This window comes from Hippoglossus stenolepis, chromosome 10, assembly GCF_022539355.2.
Source record: "Hippoglossus stenolepis isolate QCI-W04-F060 chromosome 10, HSTE1.2, whole genome shotgun sequence".
Classification (NCBI taxonomy): domain Eukaryota; kingdom Metazoa; phylum Chordata; class Actinopteri; order Pleuronectiformes; family Pleuronectidae; genus Hippoglossus; species Hippoglossus stenolepis.
Genome location: NC_061492.1, coordinates 11,123,257 through 11,142,624, shown reverse-complemented (window position 1 = coordinate 11,142,624; position 19,368 = coordinate 11,123,257). Strand labels below are relative to the sequence as shown.

At 42.1% G+C, this 19,368-nt stretch overlaps 2 protein-coding genes across 2 annotated transcripts; one reads left to right on the top strand and one right to left on the bottom strand.

Moving 5' to 3' along the window:
* Positions 1-186: 186 nt before the first annotated feature.
* On the top strand, positions 187-10,975 carry tonsl (tonsoku-like, DNA repair protein). Its single transcript, XM_035169169.2, has 28 exons — positions 187-677; positions 767-862; positions 1,469-1,611; positions 1,726-1,909; positions 1,991-2,120; positions 2,217-2,388; positions 2,492-2,606; positions 2,715-2,866; positions 2,988-3,140; positions 3,759-3,884; positions 4,054-4,237; positions 4,335-4,390; positions 4,483-4,572; positions 4,846-4,918; positions 5,036-5,199; positions 5,575-5,698; positions 5,807-6,039; positions 6,152-6,632; positions 6,717-6,916; positions 7,598-7,704; positions 7,917-8,073; positions 8,183-8,261; positions 8,351-8,658; positions 8,819-8,990; positions 9,295-9,470; positions 9,585-9,658; positions 9,800-9,933; positions 10,403-10,975. Exons 1-28 carry the CDS (start codon positions 653-655, stop codon positions 10,600-10,602), a joined length of 4,308 nt encoding a protein of 1,435 aa, XP_035025060.1. The 5' UTR covers positions 187-652; the 3' UTR covers positions 10,603-10,975.
* Positions 10,976-12,231: 1,256 nt separating this feature from the next.
* On the bottom strand, positions 12,232-14,061 carry LOC118116564 (antimicrobial peptide NK-lysin). Its single transcript, XM_035168334.2, has 5 exons — positions 13,893-14,061; positions 13,714-13,799; positions 13,313-13,390; positions 13,074-13,228; positions 12,232-12,425 (listed from the first exon to the last, which is right to left on the bottom strand). Exons 1-5 carry the CDS (start codon positions 14,002-14,004, stop codon positions 12,350-12,352), a joined length of 507 nt encoding a protein of 168 aa, XP_035024225.2. The 5' UTR covers positions 14,005-14,061; the 3' UTR covers positions 12,232-12,349.
* Between the last annotated feature and the right edge of the window lie 5,307 nt (positions 14,062-19,368).

The following is a 19,368-nucleotide window of genomic DNA, read 5'->3' as shown; positions in this document are numbered from 1 at the left end:
TTTCAGTGTCTGAGATCGTCAACAGTCGCTAGATGTCACCATGTAGCTGAAAAACTCGGAGCTTCTTCTGCCGCTAATTCCTCCTCCTCTGTTTCCGCGTGGAACTACAACCCTGTGGTTAGCCAATCAACGGCCTCGCTTTTAGCTGGGGTATTTTCTCCAGAGTTTAGGCTGTCAGGCGAACAGTCTCACGCTCTTCTCTGGCGACACCACGTCCACACACGTGTACAGAAATAAGAACCCCTGAGACTCGAGTGCTGGTTTGTAGCAGACGATCGATGCTGGGGGTGCTGGATCTTTTAAAACCCCACATATAAAGGCGGAAGTTGTGCCTGAGAAGTGATCTCGGGGTAAAATAACCCTCTCACAGGGGCAGCGCAGTGATTGGCTGAGAGTGATGGCGGGGGTTTGTGAAGACTGATGGCGGAAGCTGTGTTTATTGTGTAGCGGTGTTTTGTGAGTCTCTGAACACGATCTAACCCACCGATGACACAGAGAACGGACACACACAGGTGTATCACCGCCCTGACCCTCGGGGGGAAGTGAGGAGCTGCTCACCGGTGTCACTTCCCCGCTTCTCCCGTCAGCTCTCCTCTGTTGTGGCGCTACAAGCTAAAGGGAAGCTGCCTTGGCGGTGACTTCCAGCTTCAAGATGAGCTCCTCGCGGGAGATCAAGCGTAAGTATCGCTTTACTGGACAGGTTAGTGTCGTTGGCACGTGTTTGTGTTGTTGTCGCTTAAGTGTTTGGTGTTCGATCCCTGTGCAGAGCTGCAGAAAGCGAAGAGCAAAGCCCAGAACAGCCGCAACCTGGCGGAGGAGGCGAACATCTGCAACCAGCTGGGAGAGCTGCTGTCCAGATCCGGTGAGGAGGCTATATACAAACTATACGATCAATGTCTATCTATCTATCTATCTATCTATCTATCTATCTATCTATCTATCTATCTAGATCAGGCACATAACACACTAAACAAATTATAAGGGTGTGGTGGCAGAGTAGTAGACATAACTCACACATACAGACTTAGCTTGTGTGTATTTACAAAGTACTAATGTTTATTCATTTATTTTCAGTTAGCAGTTTTATGCATAAAAGTACTAATTTGTGTACTCACAGAACCCATACATTTTGGTGTTGATCCAAGATTTTGATTGTTTTTCAACCTTTTCCTTGATTTCTCAGAGGATAAACCAAAATCAATTTTTCACATTAAATGGATGAGCTCATTCTGTCTCTTGACATTCATCATAATATCCTGTCTGCTTTTGTCTAGTGTGGTTTTTAAATCACTGTGTCGTTGTCTCAATGTAACTATTCATCCTCTTTCTTATTTTTTTCTCCACTTTCCATCATATCAGTTCTATCCTTTCGTACTGTTGCTGCTTTTGGTTCATGTTTTTCCCCCTTTCTCACAGCACAGTACGAGATTGACTTCCGTTTGCTCTGTCTGATCCTCCTGTATCTCAGGTGATTATGACGCTGCCATCAGGGAGCACCAGCAGGAGTTGGCACTCTCTGAGGTGCTGAATGACGTGATTGGACGAGCCGTGGCCAATCGTAAGATAGGAGAGTGCTACGCAGAGATGGGAAACATCGAGGCTGCTTTGAAAGTGAGTCCATTGAGTTGCTTTAGGAAAATCCCTGCAAAAAACAAGTTGATGCCCTTTACACCACATTCTTCAAATCTGTGACTATTATATTTTAATGTGTATGTTTGTCTTCAGCATCAGCAGAGGCACCTGGACTTGGCTCGCTCTGTTAGAGATCACGCAGAGGAGCAAAGGGCGCTGGCCACTATCGGTCGAACGTATCTCTTCCGTTATGAATCGGACCAGTCGAGGAAAAGTTTAGAGAAAGCAGAGGATGCCTTCAGAAAGAGCCTGTCCATCGTGGATGATCGTCTAGAAGGTGTGTTTGTCTACAGGCCTGTGTGTCCTCAGGGATTTGTAGAGAATCATTTTAAACATTTTTCTTTTTTCTTAACTCCAGGGACGGTGCCGGCGCGAGAGATCAGTGAGATGAAGGCTCGTCTGTTCCTCAATCTCGGTCTGGTCTGCGATCATCTGGGGGAGCCCAAACGCTGCAGCGAGTTCATCCGCCGAAGTGTCTTCATTGCTGAGTACGAAGATCCTAAACTATACTTTGTCTTAATGTAAAAACTTATGTAGGAATGTCCTCTTGTTAATGGGTCTTCCTCCATTTTTATCGTGTGAAGGAAAAGCCAGCTGCTGGAGGATCTCTACCGTGCAAACTTTAATCTGGGCAACATCTACTTTCGTAACGGTCAACACTCTAACTCTGTGCGCTGCCTGGAACAAGCCAAAGAGTGTGCCAGAAAGACAAAAGACAAGTTCAGTGAGAGCGAGTGCTTTCACTGCATCGGCAAGGTACGGCCGCGACCAAACCCTCCTACCTACTGCCTCTGCGGTTTGTACAGTTTGTGATAATTGTGATTGTGTGTGTTTGTGTCCTCGCCATGTTTATCCACAGGTGCAGCTTTCTCTTGGTGACTTTGTTGCAGCGAGACGATCTCTGAAGAAAGCTGTTCGGCTGGGTTCACAGCAGCCGCGGGACAAGCAGGCAGTGAAGAAAGCTTTCAAATACGGTGACGAATCAAGTTTTGAATCACCTGGTCTCGTTGCTTGTCGGTTTTTATTGCCTCCGCTTCAAGATATTTGAGTTGATGTCATGATTTTTTTTTCTTATGTCCTAGCTGACCGTGGCTGTAAATTAGAGGAGGAGCTCGGAGAGGATCAGGGCAACAGACTCGGCTCCCATCAGGCCGTGGAGCTGGCAGAGCAGCTCGGGGACCTCTACTGTAAAGTTGGCTGCTACGGCAAAGCTCTGGATGCCTATCAAGCTCAAGTGAGAAACATTAAAAGCTTTGTAGCCCCCAATATTCGCTGCATTTTAACTTATCTTGCATTCTGTATAAGCTCTGTAGTGGATTGTTGGAGCATTGAGAACTGTTGTTGTTCTGGTGCAGCTTAAAGGTGCGGAGGCCCTGGGGAAGGCTGCTCGGGAGCTGGCTGTCATCCACGTGTCCCTGGCTGCCACCCACACAGACCTGAGGCAGCACAGCAAGGCGGTGGAACACTACAGGCAGGAGCTGGTGTTACGACAGGGCCGATCATCTGAGGTGAACACGACCATCCTGCACAATCACCCAACACTAATCTGCTCTTAAACATCAGCGTCATGGTAAACAGTATTATGGGTGTTGTGTTTGATGTCTACCTGCATCAGTATTCAAGAGTTCTAGTACATATTTATTATACTAACAGAGCACACAACTAGTTTTGATATACTAAAAAATATGAGTTGAATCAATTTAGTGTGCTTACATTTTTTATTAGATACACTAAGATATACTACAAGGCTTTTTTCTCATATTACAATAACTCACTTGGAAAATCACTTGTCAATCATGATCAAGTGACTTGTAATCTTAATTTAGAAAAGTAGAATGGCACTCAGTAGAGCTCATACCACTGCCAAGGCCCAACAGTCCCCTTGAATTCAATCAAGTCGCACCAGATTACAAACACTCACAGACATCAGTCCCCTACAAATGACAGATTTTTTTTTCCATCAAGATCCATTACCTGGGAAATTGGTGAAAATTTCAAAAAACACCCTATCGAAAATAACTTTCTGGATCCACCACAAACTTGAATGTGTTCTTTCTTGGCCATCCATCGTTCAGTGGGTGGGTTTCCATACTTGTGAATATAATGCCTGAATCTGTCTCCATCAGGAATGTAGCACTTGGATAAACATCGCAGCAGCTCAGGAGGAGAGTGGCTGTACCTTCCAGGAAATAGACAGCAGCTACAGCACAGCGCTGCAATGCGCTCAGAAGTGTGGGCAGGCCAGACTGCAGGTGATATGAGCAGCTGAAAGAAAGGAAATTAATTGTTTAAGATCTAAAAAATAAAGAGGCTGATGAAATATGGAAATAGTTTTCCCAGCACCCTTCTTAATTATTTTCAAACCCACAGGTATACTAGACTTCTTGAAGTTGATTGATTTCCTGTATTTCCCTCCTACAGAAACGTGTGTTGAAGCTGTGGTTGGCGTCCCAGAGACGCGGTGGCTCATCAGATGCCGAAGACACTGAGGCGAGGCTGCAGGAGCTGTGTGCTGCAGATGGGAGTGATGGTGAGGAGGATGAAGAGGAGGAGATGGACAACAGTGAACCTCTGGATGACAGTGACGTCGTCCTCTCAGATTCAGGTTAGAAACACGCTGCTCTAGAGTTGACCTGTTTGACCTCCAGACTTTTGGATAAAATTCCATTTATCTCATGTTCGTGTCTTCATGTGGGCTCTAGATGATGATCTTGAGGGTTATGACAAGATGGTGTCGGGAAGGAGGAAGGCAGGAAGGGTGAGTCATTTATCAGCCAGCCTCATCCTCAAATTCCACACTGTACATCGTTATTCCTCTGACCTGCTTATATCCTCGTCTCCTTGCTTTAGTGGAACAAGAGGAATGAGAAGGGTGAGACGTCTCTGCACAGAGCGTCTATAGACGGAAACCTGAAGCAGGTCCAGTATCTGGTTGAGCAGGTGAGGGGAAAAGAAAGAAAGCAAAATTTAAAACAAAAAGTCCAGCAGATAAGGTGTAAAATCTGTGTAAACTGTAAACGGTAACAAACTTCATGGACTTCCTGTCTGAGCTTGTTGAATATTTATTATACAAACTAAAAAAGCGGAGAGTCTCTGCTCAGCCACGAATCTTTTATAAGGGCCGACGCTCATGAGGAAATTAAAGTCTACATAAAGAAATTAAAATTCTGGATTGTGTGATAATTATTGTTCTCCTGCTCGTCTCCATGTCAGGGTCATCCAGTGAACCCCAGAGACTACTGTGGGTGGACTCCCCTGCATGAGGCCTGCAACCACGGTCACCATGGTAACTGATTTAGGATTAAATTGATTGAATCCTGTTTAAAAGCTTTTTTTTTTATGAAAATGGAATAAAACCCGTCCGTCCGCTTCTATCCTCCTTGTTTTTGTTTCTCTCGTGCAGACATTGTAGCTGTGCTGCTGGACCGTGGTGCAAACATCAACGACCCTGGCGGTCCGTTATGTGAGGGAGTGACTCCTCTTCACGATGCCCTCGGATGTGGCAATTTACGGGTTGCGAGACTCTTGGTGGCACGAGGGGCTTCTGTCACTCAGCGCAACTCCAAGGTGTGTGCATGTGCATGTATGTGGTTACGTGCACTTTTAGCCTCTTTTATACACAAATCCCACTATATTGCTTTTAAGGCCAAAGATGTAGTTGCTGTTGAGTCACGTGTGGACATCCAGACGTCCTTCAAATACACAGACATTGATTTGGCCCTGTGACTAACTGCTCCCAGAATAAATGAGGAACAAGAATGCCACTCTATGGTGGGAGAAAGATGCAACATTCCCACATTGAACAGGCTGTGTGAAAGGGACTTAGAGCCCAATTTTGCTGAGTATAATAATCACCCCACCCCCCGAGACAAATAAATCCCATCACAAGTCGCACTAACGTGTGTATCTTGTGTGTTTCATGCTTTCACTCTCCTCTTTCAGGGAAACGCAGCCATGGAGACCCTGCGTCACTGGCAGAGGACGTACAGCCGAGAGCTGGACAAGGAAACCAAGCAGGAGTGTGTGGCTACAGAGAAACTGCTGAGGGAGGCACTGGCCGGGGGAGGTGAGACTTCACACGCTCTTACCATGTTAGCCTCAGTTTGCCTTTAAAAAAAAAAAAAAAAAATCCTTTCAAATACTTGTTTTTCCTACTTATCTCCGTCTCACACAGCTCCGGCCCCTGCCAAGCCTTTCGATGCCCTGCAGGACAGCCAGCTGTTTGATGCGGAGAACTCAGAGCCACTGTCGTCCTCTGGAGGAGGCTGCTCCGCCAGCCAGGACCGGCCTCGACACAGCAGGAGCTCGGAGGTGAACACGCGGCCCGCCAGCCCCAAGCGGTGGCAGAGCAACGGTTCAACACAGCGCCACCGAGCCAGAGGAACAGAGGCTGCTGTTCTCTATGGGGTAATGTCTGATGATTGTTTTCAATGTGGATGGAAGTACTACATAACTTCTTCTTCTTCTTCTCTAGATCTGCAGTTACAGTAGATGATTTGTATGTATGTGACTTCCTCAGAATAACAGCAGCTGCTCAGACGATGGCGACTCTGACTGCCCCCTCAGTCCCCTCCGTCCTGTCCGCTCTAGGCACAGTTTCCCATCAGCCCCGAGTCAAAAGGAAGCTCCACCAAACAAAGAAACCAGCTCCATCCCGACTTCAGGCAGCATCAGAGAAGACCCTGCACCATTCGTCCTAGAACGAAAGGAGTACCACAGCGCCATTCGAGGCTTGGGCAGCTCCAAATCTCTTCTCCAGGGTCTGTCACAGCCACAGTTCTCCAGCACGCCCGCCGTGTCATCCAGCAACAAATCGGCTCTGGTTCCTGAGGAGGAGTATCTCGCCGATGACTGGCTGGATGACGATTTAGGGGACATGCAGCCGCACAAGAAGAGGAGGCTTCAAGTCAATCAGAACGGGATGAACGGGGAGGACGCACCCATGTTTTCAGCAGCCAGAAGTCAAAACAGGCACCTAAACTCTGACCCAACCTTCCGAGGTAGTAATGACTTCTCTTTCATTTTTAATCTCACTTCATGTTTCTTTGCTTATTTGACCGTCAGTATTGCTCTTCTTCTCTCAGCCTCTGCAGTTCCCTCCTCCTCCTCCTCCAGCAGGAGTCTCTCTCTGAAGAAGAGCGGCTCTGTGAGGCCTCACCAGGTGAAGATGACTCAGATGCCTGGGATGGTGCGGTTGGGCAGACGAGAGGTCAACAGGCCGAACAGCCCCAACGTCACAGATGATGACGACATGATACCTGAGACTCCGCCTCCACACATGCAGGTCAGAGTCGTGGAGAGAAAAATCACTAAATAACACATTGTTACACGACTCATTTAAAGTTCCAAAGAGTCAAAGCCAAAACACAGATTTCACATCACTTATTGAGGACCGTGTCGACTGCAGCTCGATGATAATTAATGTTTCAACGTGAGCAGGGGCCAGAACTGGAACATCATTTGTCTTGAGTCTGTCTTCACTCTCGATTAATTTTAGATGGTGATGAATGTGGCTGTAAATGAGACGGAGCTGATCAAGGAAAAGGAGCCATTTTAAGATACTGCAGTTGCTGAATATTAGAGACTTTACCAGAGAAGCAAATGAACTTTTAATATCATACGTTCGCATGAGTCACGCTGCAAATCTGTTGAATCTAGTTTAATTCGATACTTTCACGAAGGTTGATTAGTTCCTTGACCCTATTTAAAGGTGTTGATTAAAGTTGATGGCCTTTTTAGAAGCTGTAGGGTTTTTTGCGCAACCAGTGTGTCAAAATTCCTAGACAAATAAAATGCTAGGTATAGTGATTTAAAAATGAAATTGTCCTGCCCTCGTGTGTAAATGAATAAAGAGAATAAAGCCATGGAGGGCGGGAAGTCCTGCTATCAAACTAAGAAACCAGTTCATTGTGCTCACATATATATATATTGTTGTTTTATTATTTTTTTAATTTGTATATTTCAGCTTCCAGCTCAAACACTGGCCTCTCCGATGCCCACATCACTGCCTCCACCAATCAGAATGAGGGTCAGAGTTCAGGAAGATGTTTTCCTCATCCCAGTTCCACAAAGGTTGGTATATAATGAATTAATAGATGTCATTTTTATTTTCCTCAAATATTCTGCTGTCGCATAAAGAGCTGTGTACTTTGAACAAACTGTTGTAAGCAGCAGCATTAGGGATTTTGAATCTTTTTTTAAATGTGGTCATTCAACGTTTGAATTTAGTTTGATACTGTTGTTTATGCATATTTTTTAACCCACATCCATTCGCTGTGTTTCAGTGAGGCAGACCCCTGCACCGTGTCGTGGCTGTGTGAGCAGGCAGCTCAGCGTTACTACCAGAAATGTGGCCTCCTGCCTCGTCTCTCTCTGCAGAAAGAGGGCGCTCTTCTCTGCCCGCAGGACCTGCTGCTGTCTGTCCTGCACACCAATGAAGAGGTGAGGAGCACAGACATTAAGATGAAGTATCCTACGTGAATGCAGTTTTAACCACACTTTCAATTATTTTCCCTGGGATGGAATAATAATAATACGTGGCATGTTGCAGGTTTTGGCTGAAGTGTGCTCCTGGGATCTCCCTCCTCTCCCTGAGCGCTACAAAAAGGCCTGTGACAGCCTGGCAGTGGGTGAGCAACACACACAAACATACACACAAACACAGACAAACACATTTTGATGATCTGTTACAGAGCAGAGTCTGTTTGCCTCCTTGCAGATGAGAACAAGCGCATCACCCGGCTGTGTGAGGTGCAGGACGGGAGCTCCTCTGTGTCGGTGTGCGGCCTCAGTCTGGCGCCCTCTTCCCTCAACCCCATGCTCCGCGCCCTCAAACTTCAGGCCAGTCTAACTGAGCTGCGGATTTCCGGCAACCGTTTCCACGACAACCTACTCCCCGATCTGGTGGCCACAACCATCACCATGCCACGGCTTCGGCTGCTGGACATCTCTGCCAATCACATCACAGGGGAAGGGCTGGGGAAGGCGGTGAACGCTTTGAAGGGACAGAGTCATCCGGCGTTTCCGGTAAAGTCCTTTATTAGTGGTTATTCTTATTACTCACTGAAACCACTTCCTCCCTCCCGCAAAACGCACCAGGCACATTTTACCATCACATGTGAGAACGACTCAAATTTAAAACAACATGAATTCAACAGATTATTGTTGTGGTGGTTTCCTCTGGTAGTGCCTGGAGGAGCTCGACCTCAGTATGAATCCTCTGGGGGACGGTGTCTCCGAGTCCTTGTCCTGTCTGCTGTCCTGCTGCCCTCTGTTAGCCAAGCTGTCTCTGCAGGCCTGCGGACTCACTGCTCGTTTCCTGCAGCAGCATCGACTGCTGCTGGCCAGCGCTCTGACAGGTAACTGTAACAAAGTGCAGAGTCACTGGAATACTGAGGAAAGTCTCGTACTCTGTAATGTGACGAAGAACATTGTCTTTGCTGCATTTCGGGGTATTGATGTGGAGTTTAATATAAGTGGGTCACTTGGGTTTAGCAGTTTCTTCTACTAAATGGAGAAAAAAATATTCTTAATGACAGTAATATTTATCTAGAAGCAAATAAGATTCTGAAGCCACTTAAGATTCAGTTCAGACTCTTAAAAAGCTCTTTGGAAGGATTCAACAGGACAAAGTTGATTGATTACTATCCTTTACTTTTTAAGGGACGGGCCACCTGAAGTCAGTGAATCTCGCCCACAATGCACTGGGCTCCACTGGGTTTGAGCTGGTGCTGAAGACTCTGCCTCTGCACTGCCTCACACACCTGGACCTGTCTGCCATCCGCAGGGGTCCTGCTGATTTCCCGGCACTTGAACACCTCGCAAATCTCCTGTCAGAGGTACACGCATGTATACACATGTACTATGATATTCACATGTCATCAGTGAATTGACTGATTGAGACGTTTCCATGGAACTAAACAAATGACGTTGACGTTTGTCCTGAATCACAGGACGACTGTTCTCTGACGCACCTGAGTCTGGCAGCAAACGATTTAACGGACAGCAGCGTCGCCACCTTGGCCAGGTGTGTCTGTGTGTGTCTGTGTGTCTGTGTGTGTACTTGTGTATTTGCTGAGGTATTTTCAGCTTTGGTTTAATCTGTTGTCATTTGTGTGCCTCTGCTGCCGTCTGGTTCTCTGAGTGATTTTCATTGATTCTCTTCCAGGTGCCTGCCTTCATGTCCATCTCTGCTGAGTTTAAACTTGTCGGGAAACTCGTCCGTCACCTCAGCTGGACTTCACAGCATCCTGACCACTCTCAGAGAGGCTTCTCGACCTCTGGCCCTTCTAAACCTTCAAGGTATACGTTCTATGTATGTGTGTATGGATGAAAAGTTCATAAAGCAGGTTTATTTTCTTCCTCCTATAAAATTGTTTTGAAAATGTAAAAAAAATTGGCATGATTGTTTTTTGAAAGAATTTGAAACCCACATGTATTGTTTTGCCATTGGTTGCTGATTTATATCATGAATAAAACAAGTCAAGTGCAACTTCCCCTCAAATAAGACTAGGTATATGTGGTAGATATTTAGACACTGTTCATATTTGTCTGAGGTAAGAGTATTTGGTTTGTGGTGTGTTTGTACTTGTGCATGAGATGGAAACAAAGAGCTGTACCTTGGTCGAACAATATTACCGAGTACCTTAAATTGGGGCTTTTTGAAAAATGCCTAATCAGCCAGAATATGCTGAGGTAAGGTCTAGGTACTGAAGAACATTGAGAACATCACATATATACTTTGAATTTCTATTCGTTTCATCATCCCCAGGTTGTCAGGTGTCGGGCCCCTGGGACAGTTCAGCTCTGGATGGTTTGTCAGAGCTGGTCAAAGATCTTCGTCTTTGCTCTCAGGGACTGAACAAGCTGGACAGACAGGCTCTGAAGCAGAGCTGGGACAACAGTCAGTCACACGGGCTCTTTATTGACCGAAAGGCCAAGTGCCTGCTCTCTGCTGCAGCCTCTTCATGAAGAGGAGAGAATTCGGTGTCACACACACACTTGAATCTGAGCCATGTGAAACTCTTTTAGTTATTCACAAATACACAGCTTTTATAATAAGGATGATTTTCTTTTCTTTTAGGTTTTGTTCAGTTACCAGTAACAGCTGGAGACTACATTAAACAGATATCTCGTGACACACCATCTGTGGACACTTTGTAAATAACTCTAATGACTTTCATTTATTCTGTCCCCTTCATTTATGTGTCCCTGTGAGAGTCTTGTGCATAAAAACTGTTTATTTTAAGTGTGTTGGGGTTCTGATGCACCTTTTGTCCTCAACCCACTGAATTATTGTATGATTTTAAAAAAAACAAAATAAAAAAATTTAAGTGACTCATGATGCTTTTGTCCTTCAGTGCCCGTTTTTTTAATCTAAAATGAAAACGTGTTCTGCTTCACTTAAATCAAAATTAGTTTCAATTTAAAACTTGCTGTCAAATTGAAACTGAATTCAAGTGGAGGGACTAACCGATCTTTCTGAGAAGTCGCCACAGAAACCAGAGACATTTCTGGTGTGTGACTTGGCCTCGTTTTCTCAGCATTGTGATCGCACTTTATTCACATGTGAATATCAAGACTGGTCTTTCTTATCTTTTAATTCAGAACACATACTTGCATCTCAGAAACCTTCAGCCCAATAATATATTTATAAACCTTTAATCGCTCCACTGATACTACACCTATTAAAGTGTTGAGTGATTCTTTGCTTACTTTATGTCTGGATTCTTCCTCCATGCTTCTCTCAGTGCTGCCCCTGATAACATAGATCATTATATATTCCTGGACTGTTTGGAAGATCAGTTGATATAACTATGACAGAATTTTATTTTGGGGGTGGGGGAAATGGGGTACCCCAGGGCTTTGTTGTTGATCCTCTGCTTTTCTCTCTTTACATTTCACCTCTTTCTCCACTGCTGAGATGATGATGCTATATATGACCCTTTTTAGATTATTAAATTAAAGGTCTTCCTATTGGTTTACAATAGAATCTGATCATAACAGTAATTTTTTACTGTTTATTTCTATCTATGATTTTTCAAAGTATAAGAAATTCACATTAAATGCTTGAGGAAGTTTGATTTGCACATTATAGACTCAACTAAACTCTTTCATTTTCTCAAGTTGATTGCTCATTATTTATTGCCTCCCTCTGGCAGGTCCTTCTCAGTCTCAATTAACCTATTAAACCTTGTATGTAAAGCATAGACGATGATGTTTTCGATCCTCAGACCCAACCTCTTCTCTTGTTTCTCTTTACTCTCTCTCTTCTTCCTTTCTCCTGTATGTAAAACTTGAGTTTGCCTCTTTCCTGCTTGTGTAATCTAAGTTCTCTTCCCAGGTATCCATGGTGGTTCTGGCCTGTTTGGTGGTATCTGGAAGTTGCCTGGTGTCCTCCTTCATTATAATCATACATAAATATTTTCAAAATATCTGTCTTTTTTTTTTTTAAAGGGATTTCTGCTTTTTGTAGGGGAACATTCACCTTATCTGACTGAAGGGTCCAAGGACTGAGGGTTTTGAAACAAGATGACCCCTCTTTAATATAACAAGCAGACAAAGGGCAACAAGTAAATTACAAAAGAAATTGGACAGATCTTTGAGCATATCATTTTTAATCAGTCTCACTACCAGGAAGGCACTCACATTTTTTTTTTTTTTTTTTTTCTTTCTCATGAATTAAATGCTGTTGGACTTTTAATGCATGCACAAAACATTAGGGATATTCATTCATTTCAGTTTGTGACTCCTCTTGTTTTGGATAAAAGAGCAGATGAGACACTTCCTTTGGCCTAAAGAAACAAACACAGAGAAAGAGAGTATTAATTGTCAGTGGTGGAAAAAATAACAAATTCACTACCTATTATGTTGCTTGAACACACTATAAAAATATAACAGGTAAACATCTTGCATTAAAAGTAAAATTATTTATTAGTATTAACATAAGGTGCTTAAAATATCATGAGTAAAAGTTCTCATCGTAAAAATGTCAATACATAATTATATAATTATTGTTGTTATTAATGTATTAATATATAAATTGTGTTTTTAATGTTGTGGTTTAAACAGTGATGCTTTAGATTACTTGTTGGATAGTTAAATCTGTACCAGTAATCATAAGTAATAAACTGATCATTTATCAAGCATGTAAACTTGTATTCTAAAAAGTCAAATAAGTACACAGTGAAATATTTCTCTCTTAAATACAGTCTAGAGGTCGTCAGATGCAAAACATTTAAATACTGAGGGAAAGGACAAGTAAAAAAAAGTATTTATCCTTAAAGAGTTGTAGTTAGAGTTTCTACCTTTTAATGATGTGACGAATGAATAATGTAAAATGATTTTCTGAAGATTTTGTGTTTTATGATTAATTAAACCTTGAGAGCAGTGTATCCATGTGGTTTTAGCTCAGTTGAACGAATGGTGGACTGGTAACTCACTTGCAGGCTCCGGCGTTCACGCAGATTGTCCTCACGTCGTCAGTGGTCGTCAGCTCCTCGATCAATTCTCCAAGGTGCACTTTCACAAATTTGCGACACACCGATTTCAAGAGGCCGATTTCGTTGCAGATGGAATTCAATTGTGACTTCACTGCCTGTAAGAGGGGGGAAGATGATATTATTTCCTATTGAAAGATGCTCTAGATATTTTCTGATCAGGCTCTTAGACACTGTTTTACCTCTGCGGTGGCGTTCGGTCCGATGACTCTCTTCACCTTCTTTAAAGCCCACTTGCAAGCCCAGCATTTACCTGGAATCTGGAAAAAGGACTTGTGGTCAGTGAGTCCCCATCATTGTATTCAGAGCTCCAGTCCAACACATTGATAGGCTTCGTTTTTTTCTCTACACGAAACCCACTGAATCGCTTAGACACAGTGTGCCAACACAATGGATCACCACGAGTGGCAGCAGGGAGCGCTGTTGCTCAGTAAAAGTTACATACTGTTGCTTTAAAAAATGTCAATTATTGTCTGGTCTAAAGAGACACAGTTTGCTTTAAACATCTCATATTGTAGGATGAACTAACACAGAATAATTTAGTAGCACCTAAATTCTTTAAAGCAGCCATGTGGGCTCTTACCTTGCCGGCATCCACGGAGATCTCCACATCCACCTGCTCCTGATCATCAATGTGGATTTCAAAGCTTCTCCCCTTGACCGTCCAAACTGTGAAGGCACAAAAAACAAAGTTAAAGTTAACACAAAACAGTTTTCTACAATGCAAAACACAGAAAGGTTTGAACAGAACGTAGTGAGCACCTGAACATGTCACCAGGATGCCGAGCAGGAGGATTGAAGACGGTGCCATGGCTGACAGTGAGCAGTGATCTCTGGTCTGTGTGTTTGCAGAGAACCCCCCCCTTTTATACATGACAGAGGTGAGGGGCTGCACAGCAACACTCCTGCAGATGGACACCACAACGTAGCTGTTCACATGGTGACTCTCACTCTGATGGTTTTGTGGCAAGGAACTTGACAGAAAACTTCTTCCACACCACCCACTCAGGCTGTCGTGTTTTCAGTCAGGGCTTATTAAAAGAAGTTGGGTGTCGGTGTGTTGTGGTTTAAAGCTTCACAATATACAAATAAGCAACAATATCCATCTAAGCTGAATTGAATCAAAATCATTGAGGAGTTTGTGTTTTTCTTTCATACAAAGGAGGGTGATGTTGAGATATTGGCCGTAGACATAGCATGTCGTGAAAGATTATACCCCTATTTATTGCTGATTTGTCAATTTCCTTTTAGATACTATTTTTATTTTTACCCAATTGACTCTTTCATGTTGCTTGTCTTGTTTGCCTTTATTTTTAAAATCGTATTTGTTTTAGTTTCTTTAATTGATTTAAAATCCTCACTTCATATAATGAATAATAACAATAATAATAATAACAATAATAATAATAACAATAATAATAATAATAATAATAATAATAATAAAAACAATTATAATTTTATGTTTTTCACATCTGTCGTGTATCTTTGCTTTTTTATCCTAAAGCACATTGAGTCTGTGAAATGTGCTTTATAGATAAACTTTGATTTGAGCGTGACATAATTTGATTATGATGAGCTTTATGTATTTTGGATATTTCATTGTCTTAGATATAATAATACATTTTATGATTTAATTACATTTCATTCGTGAATAAGGTCCAGACATTGACTGGAGTTTCCCTTTTATTAGACTGTCTGTGTGAGATATATTTACACCTACTGAAAATATTGTGAATGGTTTGGGCGAGAAGTGACAAGTAGGAGAAAAGGGCGTTAGAGAAATAATAAGTAACCTTCACACTGTGAACTTCTATGCAACACCTTTCTGAATGAACAACCTTGAGTAGTTTCATGTCGTCACAGTTTGCACTTTTAACCTGCCACAGCCAACAGGTTCCTGTATTCTTGTAAGTCAAGTTTATTTATATTGCACAGGAAAACAACCCAGAGTCCAGTGAAGTGCATAAGAGGCAAACCAAGTACACATGAATCAACGGAAGGACTTTTAGTACGTATTTAACTGCCTTTTGAATTTTTTTTAAAAGCAAACCTTAGAGGTGTAGGAAGAGTAGAGCATTTAAAAACTTAGTGCTACAGCCTCAAAAGCTCCATCAAGTCCTTACACGAGTGCGTAGGATAAGAGAGCGATTTAAGTGACGGGACCTGACGGAGCGAGCAGATGAGTAAAGGTTAGGGTAAAGGTGTAGATTCATTGGGTATGCAGGGACGTGATGGTGCAGCGCTCCATATGGAGAGGAGCCAGTGAAGATAATCTAGTGTGTATAATATGAGACCATCTATTTGACCTATAGTCAGAAATCTAGTGGCATCATCCTGGATCCAGGGCAGATTTACTGGAGGGAGGAGAACATTTCATTACAGTTTTCAATAAGAGAAGAAATCAAAGAATGTATAAGCATCTCTAACATGGTGTACGGAACTACACTTTTCAATTCACTGATGTTTCTTGGGTGGAAAAATCCAGATCTGGTCAGCAGCTTAATGTGGACTGGTCTAAAATATAACCTCTAAATTACGTAGGCTGGAGGAAAGAAGTTAAATTACTGGGACGACTTTATCTAACTGACACTCTAAACCTCCATGTTGAGGAGCATTCGTCCGAGAGTTGGATGTCGTCTGCAAATAGACGATATGCAATGATGAATCTGCAACTAGTCAAGTCTCTGATGCCACTCATGTATCTGTTTCAAATGTTGTCATCTCAGTTGTTAATATTCTTCTGACTTAATTGTTTGAAAGAACAGGAAACAAGAAACGTAGTTCAACAGACCTCGACTTTAAAAAGCTGGTGAACCTCAATTCAGGTCAAACTATGGATTCACAACTGGTTGTAACTCATATTAGAGCATGAAATGAGAATAATTACAACATGTAAAAACTCATTTTATTCCAAAAAAAGACAAAACAGGATTTTATCATGATGGGAATCAAACAGTTTGAACATTGGATGCATTAAGTGTATGATCTGTGCACAGCTGCCTTGCAGAGTTTCGCTTTCACACAAGCCACTTTGGCACTCTCATGGTTGGCGATGGGGTCAATCAGTTTGCTTTTGAACTTCCCCATGATCTTGTGGCAGGCCGTCCGAAGGAATTTGATCTTGATTCCATTGCACACTTTTTTCAGCAGCTCATCAATTTTTGCCTTCAGTAAAAAAACAAAAAAACAAAATGTAAGACGTCAGATAGAAACGATTTTAATCAAGAATGGTGACATTGGTTTGAGTCGGTTTATTGATAACAATATACAAAAACGTCCACATCATAAGAATCCACCTTAATGTCATAATATATAGTATAAATGTATATATGTTGGCCACACATGTTGTTTTGCATGTAAGAATGATCACACTATGCAACTGTAATGAAAATAAAGATCGATCAAGATACCTGATTCGTCACTGAAATGTCTATGACGGATCAAATTTTAATTTTTCATCGAAAACAATGTGAACAGCTGCAAATATACATAATTTAATGAATCACAACCAAATTCTCTCAGAGAAAAATGAAAATAATGTCTGTTCTCTCCTCTATCGTTCCTTTAGTGTTTCCTAAAACCCGTCACCTCAGTCCTCTCTGACCGACTCTCTCTCTGTGCTTTGTTTCATCCACTCACCTACACCACTGATTTTATACTGATGTGTAATATAAAGGCAATCTGACAAAACTAATTCAACATGCTGATGTGAGGCTTTCACACACACCTGTTGATTTACAGTATGTCAGAATGTAATTTCTTTCATTTCAAAAGATTTTTTACAACTTTGAATTATTAATATTCTTCTTTACATCAACAGCATCTATTGTAATGCCTTTATTGTATCATTAATGATGTGTAACTTATATTTCTAGTTATTTGGTTGTAATTGCTGTCTTCTTAACCTCATTTGAAGTGACATTGAGATTTGTTAAAAACGCTATATAAATAAAAACTGAATAAGAAATCAGACTCATCGTATTTGAGGTAAAATTTGTCTAGTTTGTGCTTAACAAACAAAAATAAATCCATGGAAAGGCGTCAAATTACCGAAATGATCCTAAACTCTAGGGGTGATTAAAACTTGTGATGTTTTTACTTTTCTGTAGTTTATTTCTATTAAATTACCTTTGAACTGTCTTTGCCCAGCCACTTCTCTACTTTGGACACAAGCCACTTGCAGGCGCGACAGGCACCAGGGAAAGCTCCGTCCAGCAAAGTCTGATATAACGAAAACAACATGTGTTTTTAAATGAATGCATCAGTTGATATATGGAGTCAGTTGAAGAGAATTTCCTTCACACGTGTCACGAAATGAAAGAGGGACGAACTTTTAACTTGAAATTCATCTCGTTGTGTTTCTTCGTATCGTTTCTTACCTGCACTTCATGATGTTTTGCTCCTTTCCTCACATGGTGTTTTAACTCAGAGGTCAAATCCTCCTCTTCTGTTTGTTCCACTGAAGATTCAACAACAGCTAAAAAAAGACAAAGAGAGAACCGATGTGTTTTACTTAAACTACCAGAATGAAATAGTAGAAATCAGGTTATTTTCTCACCTGCAGAGAGCAGGAGGAGAGCGATGCTGAAAACAGGACTCATGGTCATCGTTGCTGTTTCATCAGTCGTCTTCTTCTGCTTTTGTCTGTGCCTTTTTATTCTTCTCCGTCTGCTGTTTGCTCCTCAAACACATGCATCAGCATTTGACACCAGAGTGTTGTTAAGTACTTTTTTTTAAAGTACTTTATAACATAGACAATTTCAAACAGTTGCAGTATCCAAATAGACCTCGTAAACACCAGAGAACAAAGCAAGTTTATGTTTTCATGTGAGTCAAGAATTTTTCACTTTGTATCCAAGTCTGTATTTTCTGGTTATTATATACTTTCTGCCAGCCCTTTCACATTGTCAAGTATAACACAACTCATGAAAGTACAACACAACTCATGAAAGGACTTGGTCACTAATGGAAGAGTCAACCCTCTTCCCAAACAAAATGATATGATGTGATACAACACGATATGTAACGATACAATACGACACATTACAATTATGATACTTTATGATAAGATATGTTACAATACGTTGCATTACTTTAAGATACGATACGATATGATGCAAGATACTTTATCCCTCAATGGGGAAACTGGGGGGCCGACAACAACAACGATGTGACATCAATATATTCATAAATACCAACAGAACCTCGATCCTCAGTAAAACCATCTTCCTAATCAACAACAGCAGCATCAGATCATCAGGGACAGCCAATGACAATGTTCACCGAAACACCTCCTCGGGCAACAGCCAATATTTTGTCTCTTACCGTGTGTCCAGTCCAAGGCTCCATCTTCTGTTTGCCGTACACCGTTAACAGTTCAAGTAGTTTCACATGAGTCCAACGTTTCTCCAAACAAAGCACAAGCAGAGATACCTTTTGAAGACATTTTAGGTTGGGTAACATTTTGACTAATCTCTGTCTATAGCTATCCGCATATAAATATATAGATACATAAAAAAAAAAACAATAGCTGAGGCATTTTGGTCAATCTGTTCCACCTCTTTTTTTCTCCACATGTACTGTTTTCCTGCAGGCAACCAAAATCTGCTCAAATGGGATTGGTCAGACTAGAAAGGGACTCCAGACAGCTTCCTGCCCCAGATTATTGTTCTCTTCCTATGTGGAGGTGTGCTCTTGTGCTGCTGGGAAACTCAATGGAAAATTCAGCTGTAGTGCAATTGTGTGTGGTTGCTAGTGCAATTGTGCGAACCACTGACAGAATAATGCCGCCAATGCGTCAGTTGTTCACCCTGACCACAATAGCAGAGCAAGTCTGCAGGTATGATTCCTTCCAGATGCGCTAAGAGGGCACAAGACCCTCGGAAAATTCCTGCAGTCCAGTTAACTTTAATGTCACCAAACCCACATCTGGATGAATTTCTCGGAGGAATCTAAATTATTTGCATGTCTAAAAGTTTCTGTCTTCCAAAAGTTTGCTTGAGCTACCGTGCATGGTTTTCGTCAGTGTCACCATGAATCATCTTGCTGGTTCACAGTGTAGTGGAGTTTTCATGATCTGGTTTTCACAGGTTGAGCTGCTGAGAACAACCACAACAACTCTTGCTCAGCTTTGTTCTTCACACCTTCTGAAACCATATTTAACGCTCGGTTGACGTGTCTTCTCGCATGCACTTTGTGCAAAATGTAAAGGTACCTAACTTTTCTACCAGACCTATTT

What these genes read in the sequence shown, in the direction of transcription:
- LOC118116564 (XM_035168334.2), bottom strand. Translation starts at nt 14,004, where the DNA reads ATGTATAAAAGGGGGGGGTTCTCTGCAAACACACAGACCAGAGATCAC. An exon ending in CATCCTGGTGACATGTTCAG is followed by an intron (nt 13,800 to 13,892) that starts GTGCTCACTACG and finishes GTGCCTTCACAG; the next exon opens with TTTGGACGGTCAAGGGGAGA. An exon ending in GACCGAACGCCACCGCAGAG is followed by an intron (nt 13,229 to 13,312) that starts GTAAAACAGTGT and finishes CCCCTCTTACAG; the next exon opens with GCAGTGAAGTCACAATTGAA.
- tonsl (XM_035169169.2), top strand. Translation starts at nt 653, where the DNA reads ATGAGCTCCTCGCGGGAGATCAAGC. An exon ending in CGTGGATGATCGTCTAGAAG is followed by an intron (nt 1,910 to 1,990) that starts GTGTGTTTGTCT and finishes TCTTAACTCCAG; the next exon opens with GGACGGTGCCGGCGCGAGAG. An exon ending in GCTGGCCAGCGCTCTGACAG is followed by an intron (nt 8,991 to 9,294) that starts GTAACTGTAACA and finishes TTACTTTTTAAG; the next exon opens with GGACGGGCCACCTGAAGTCA.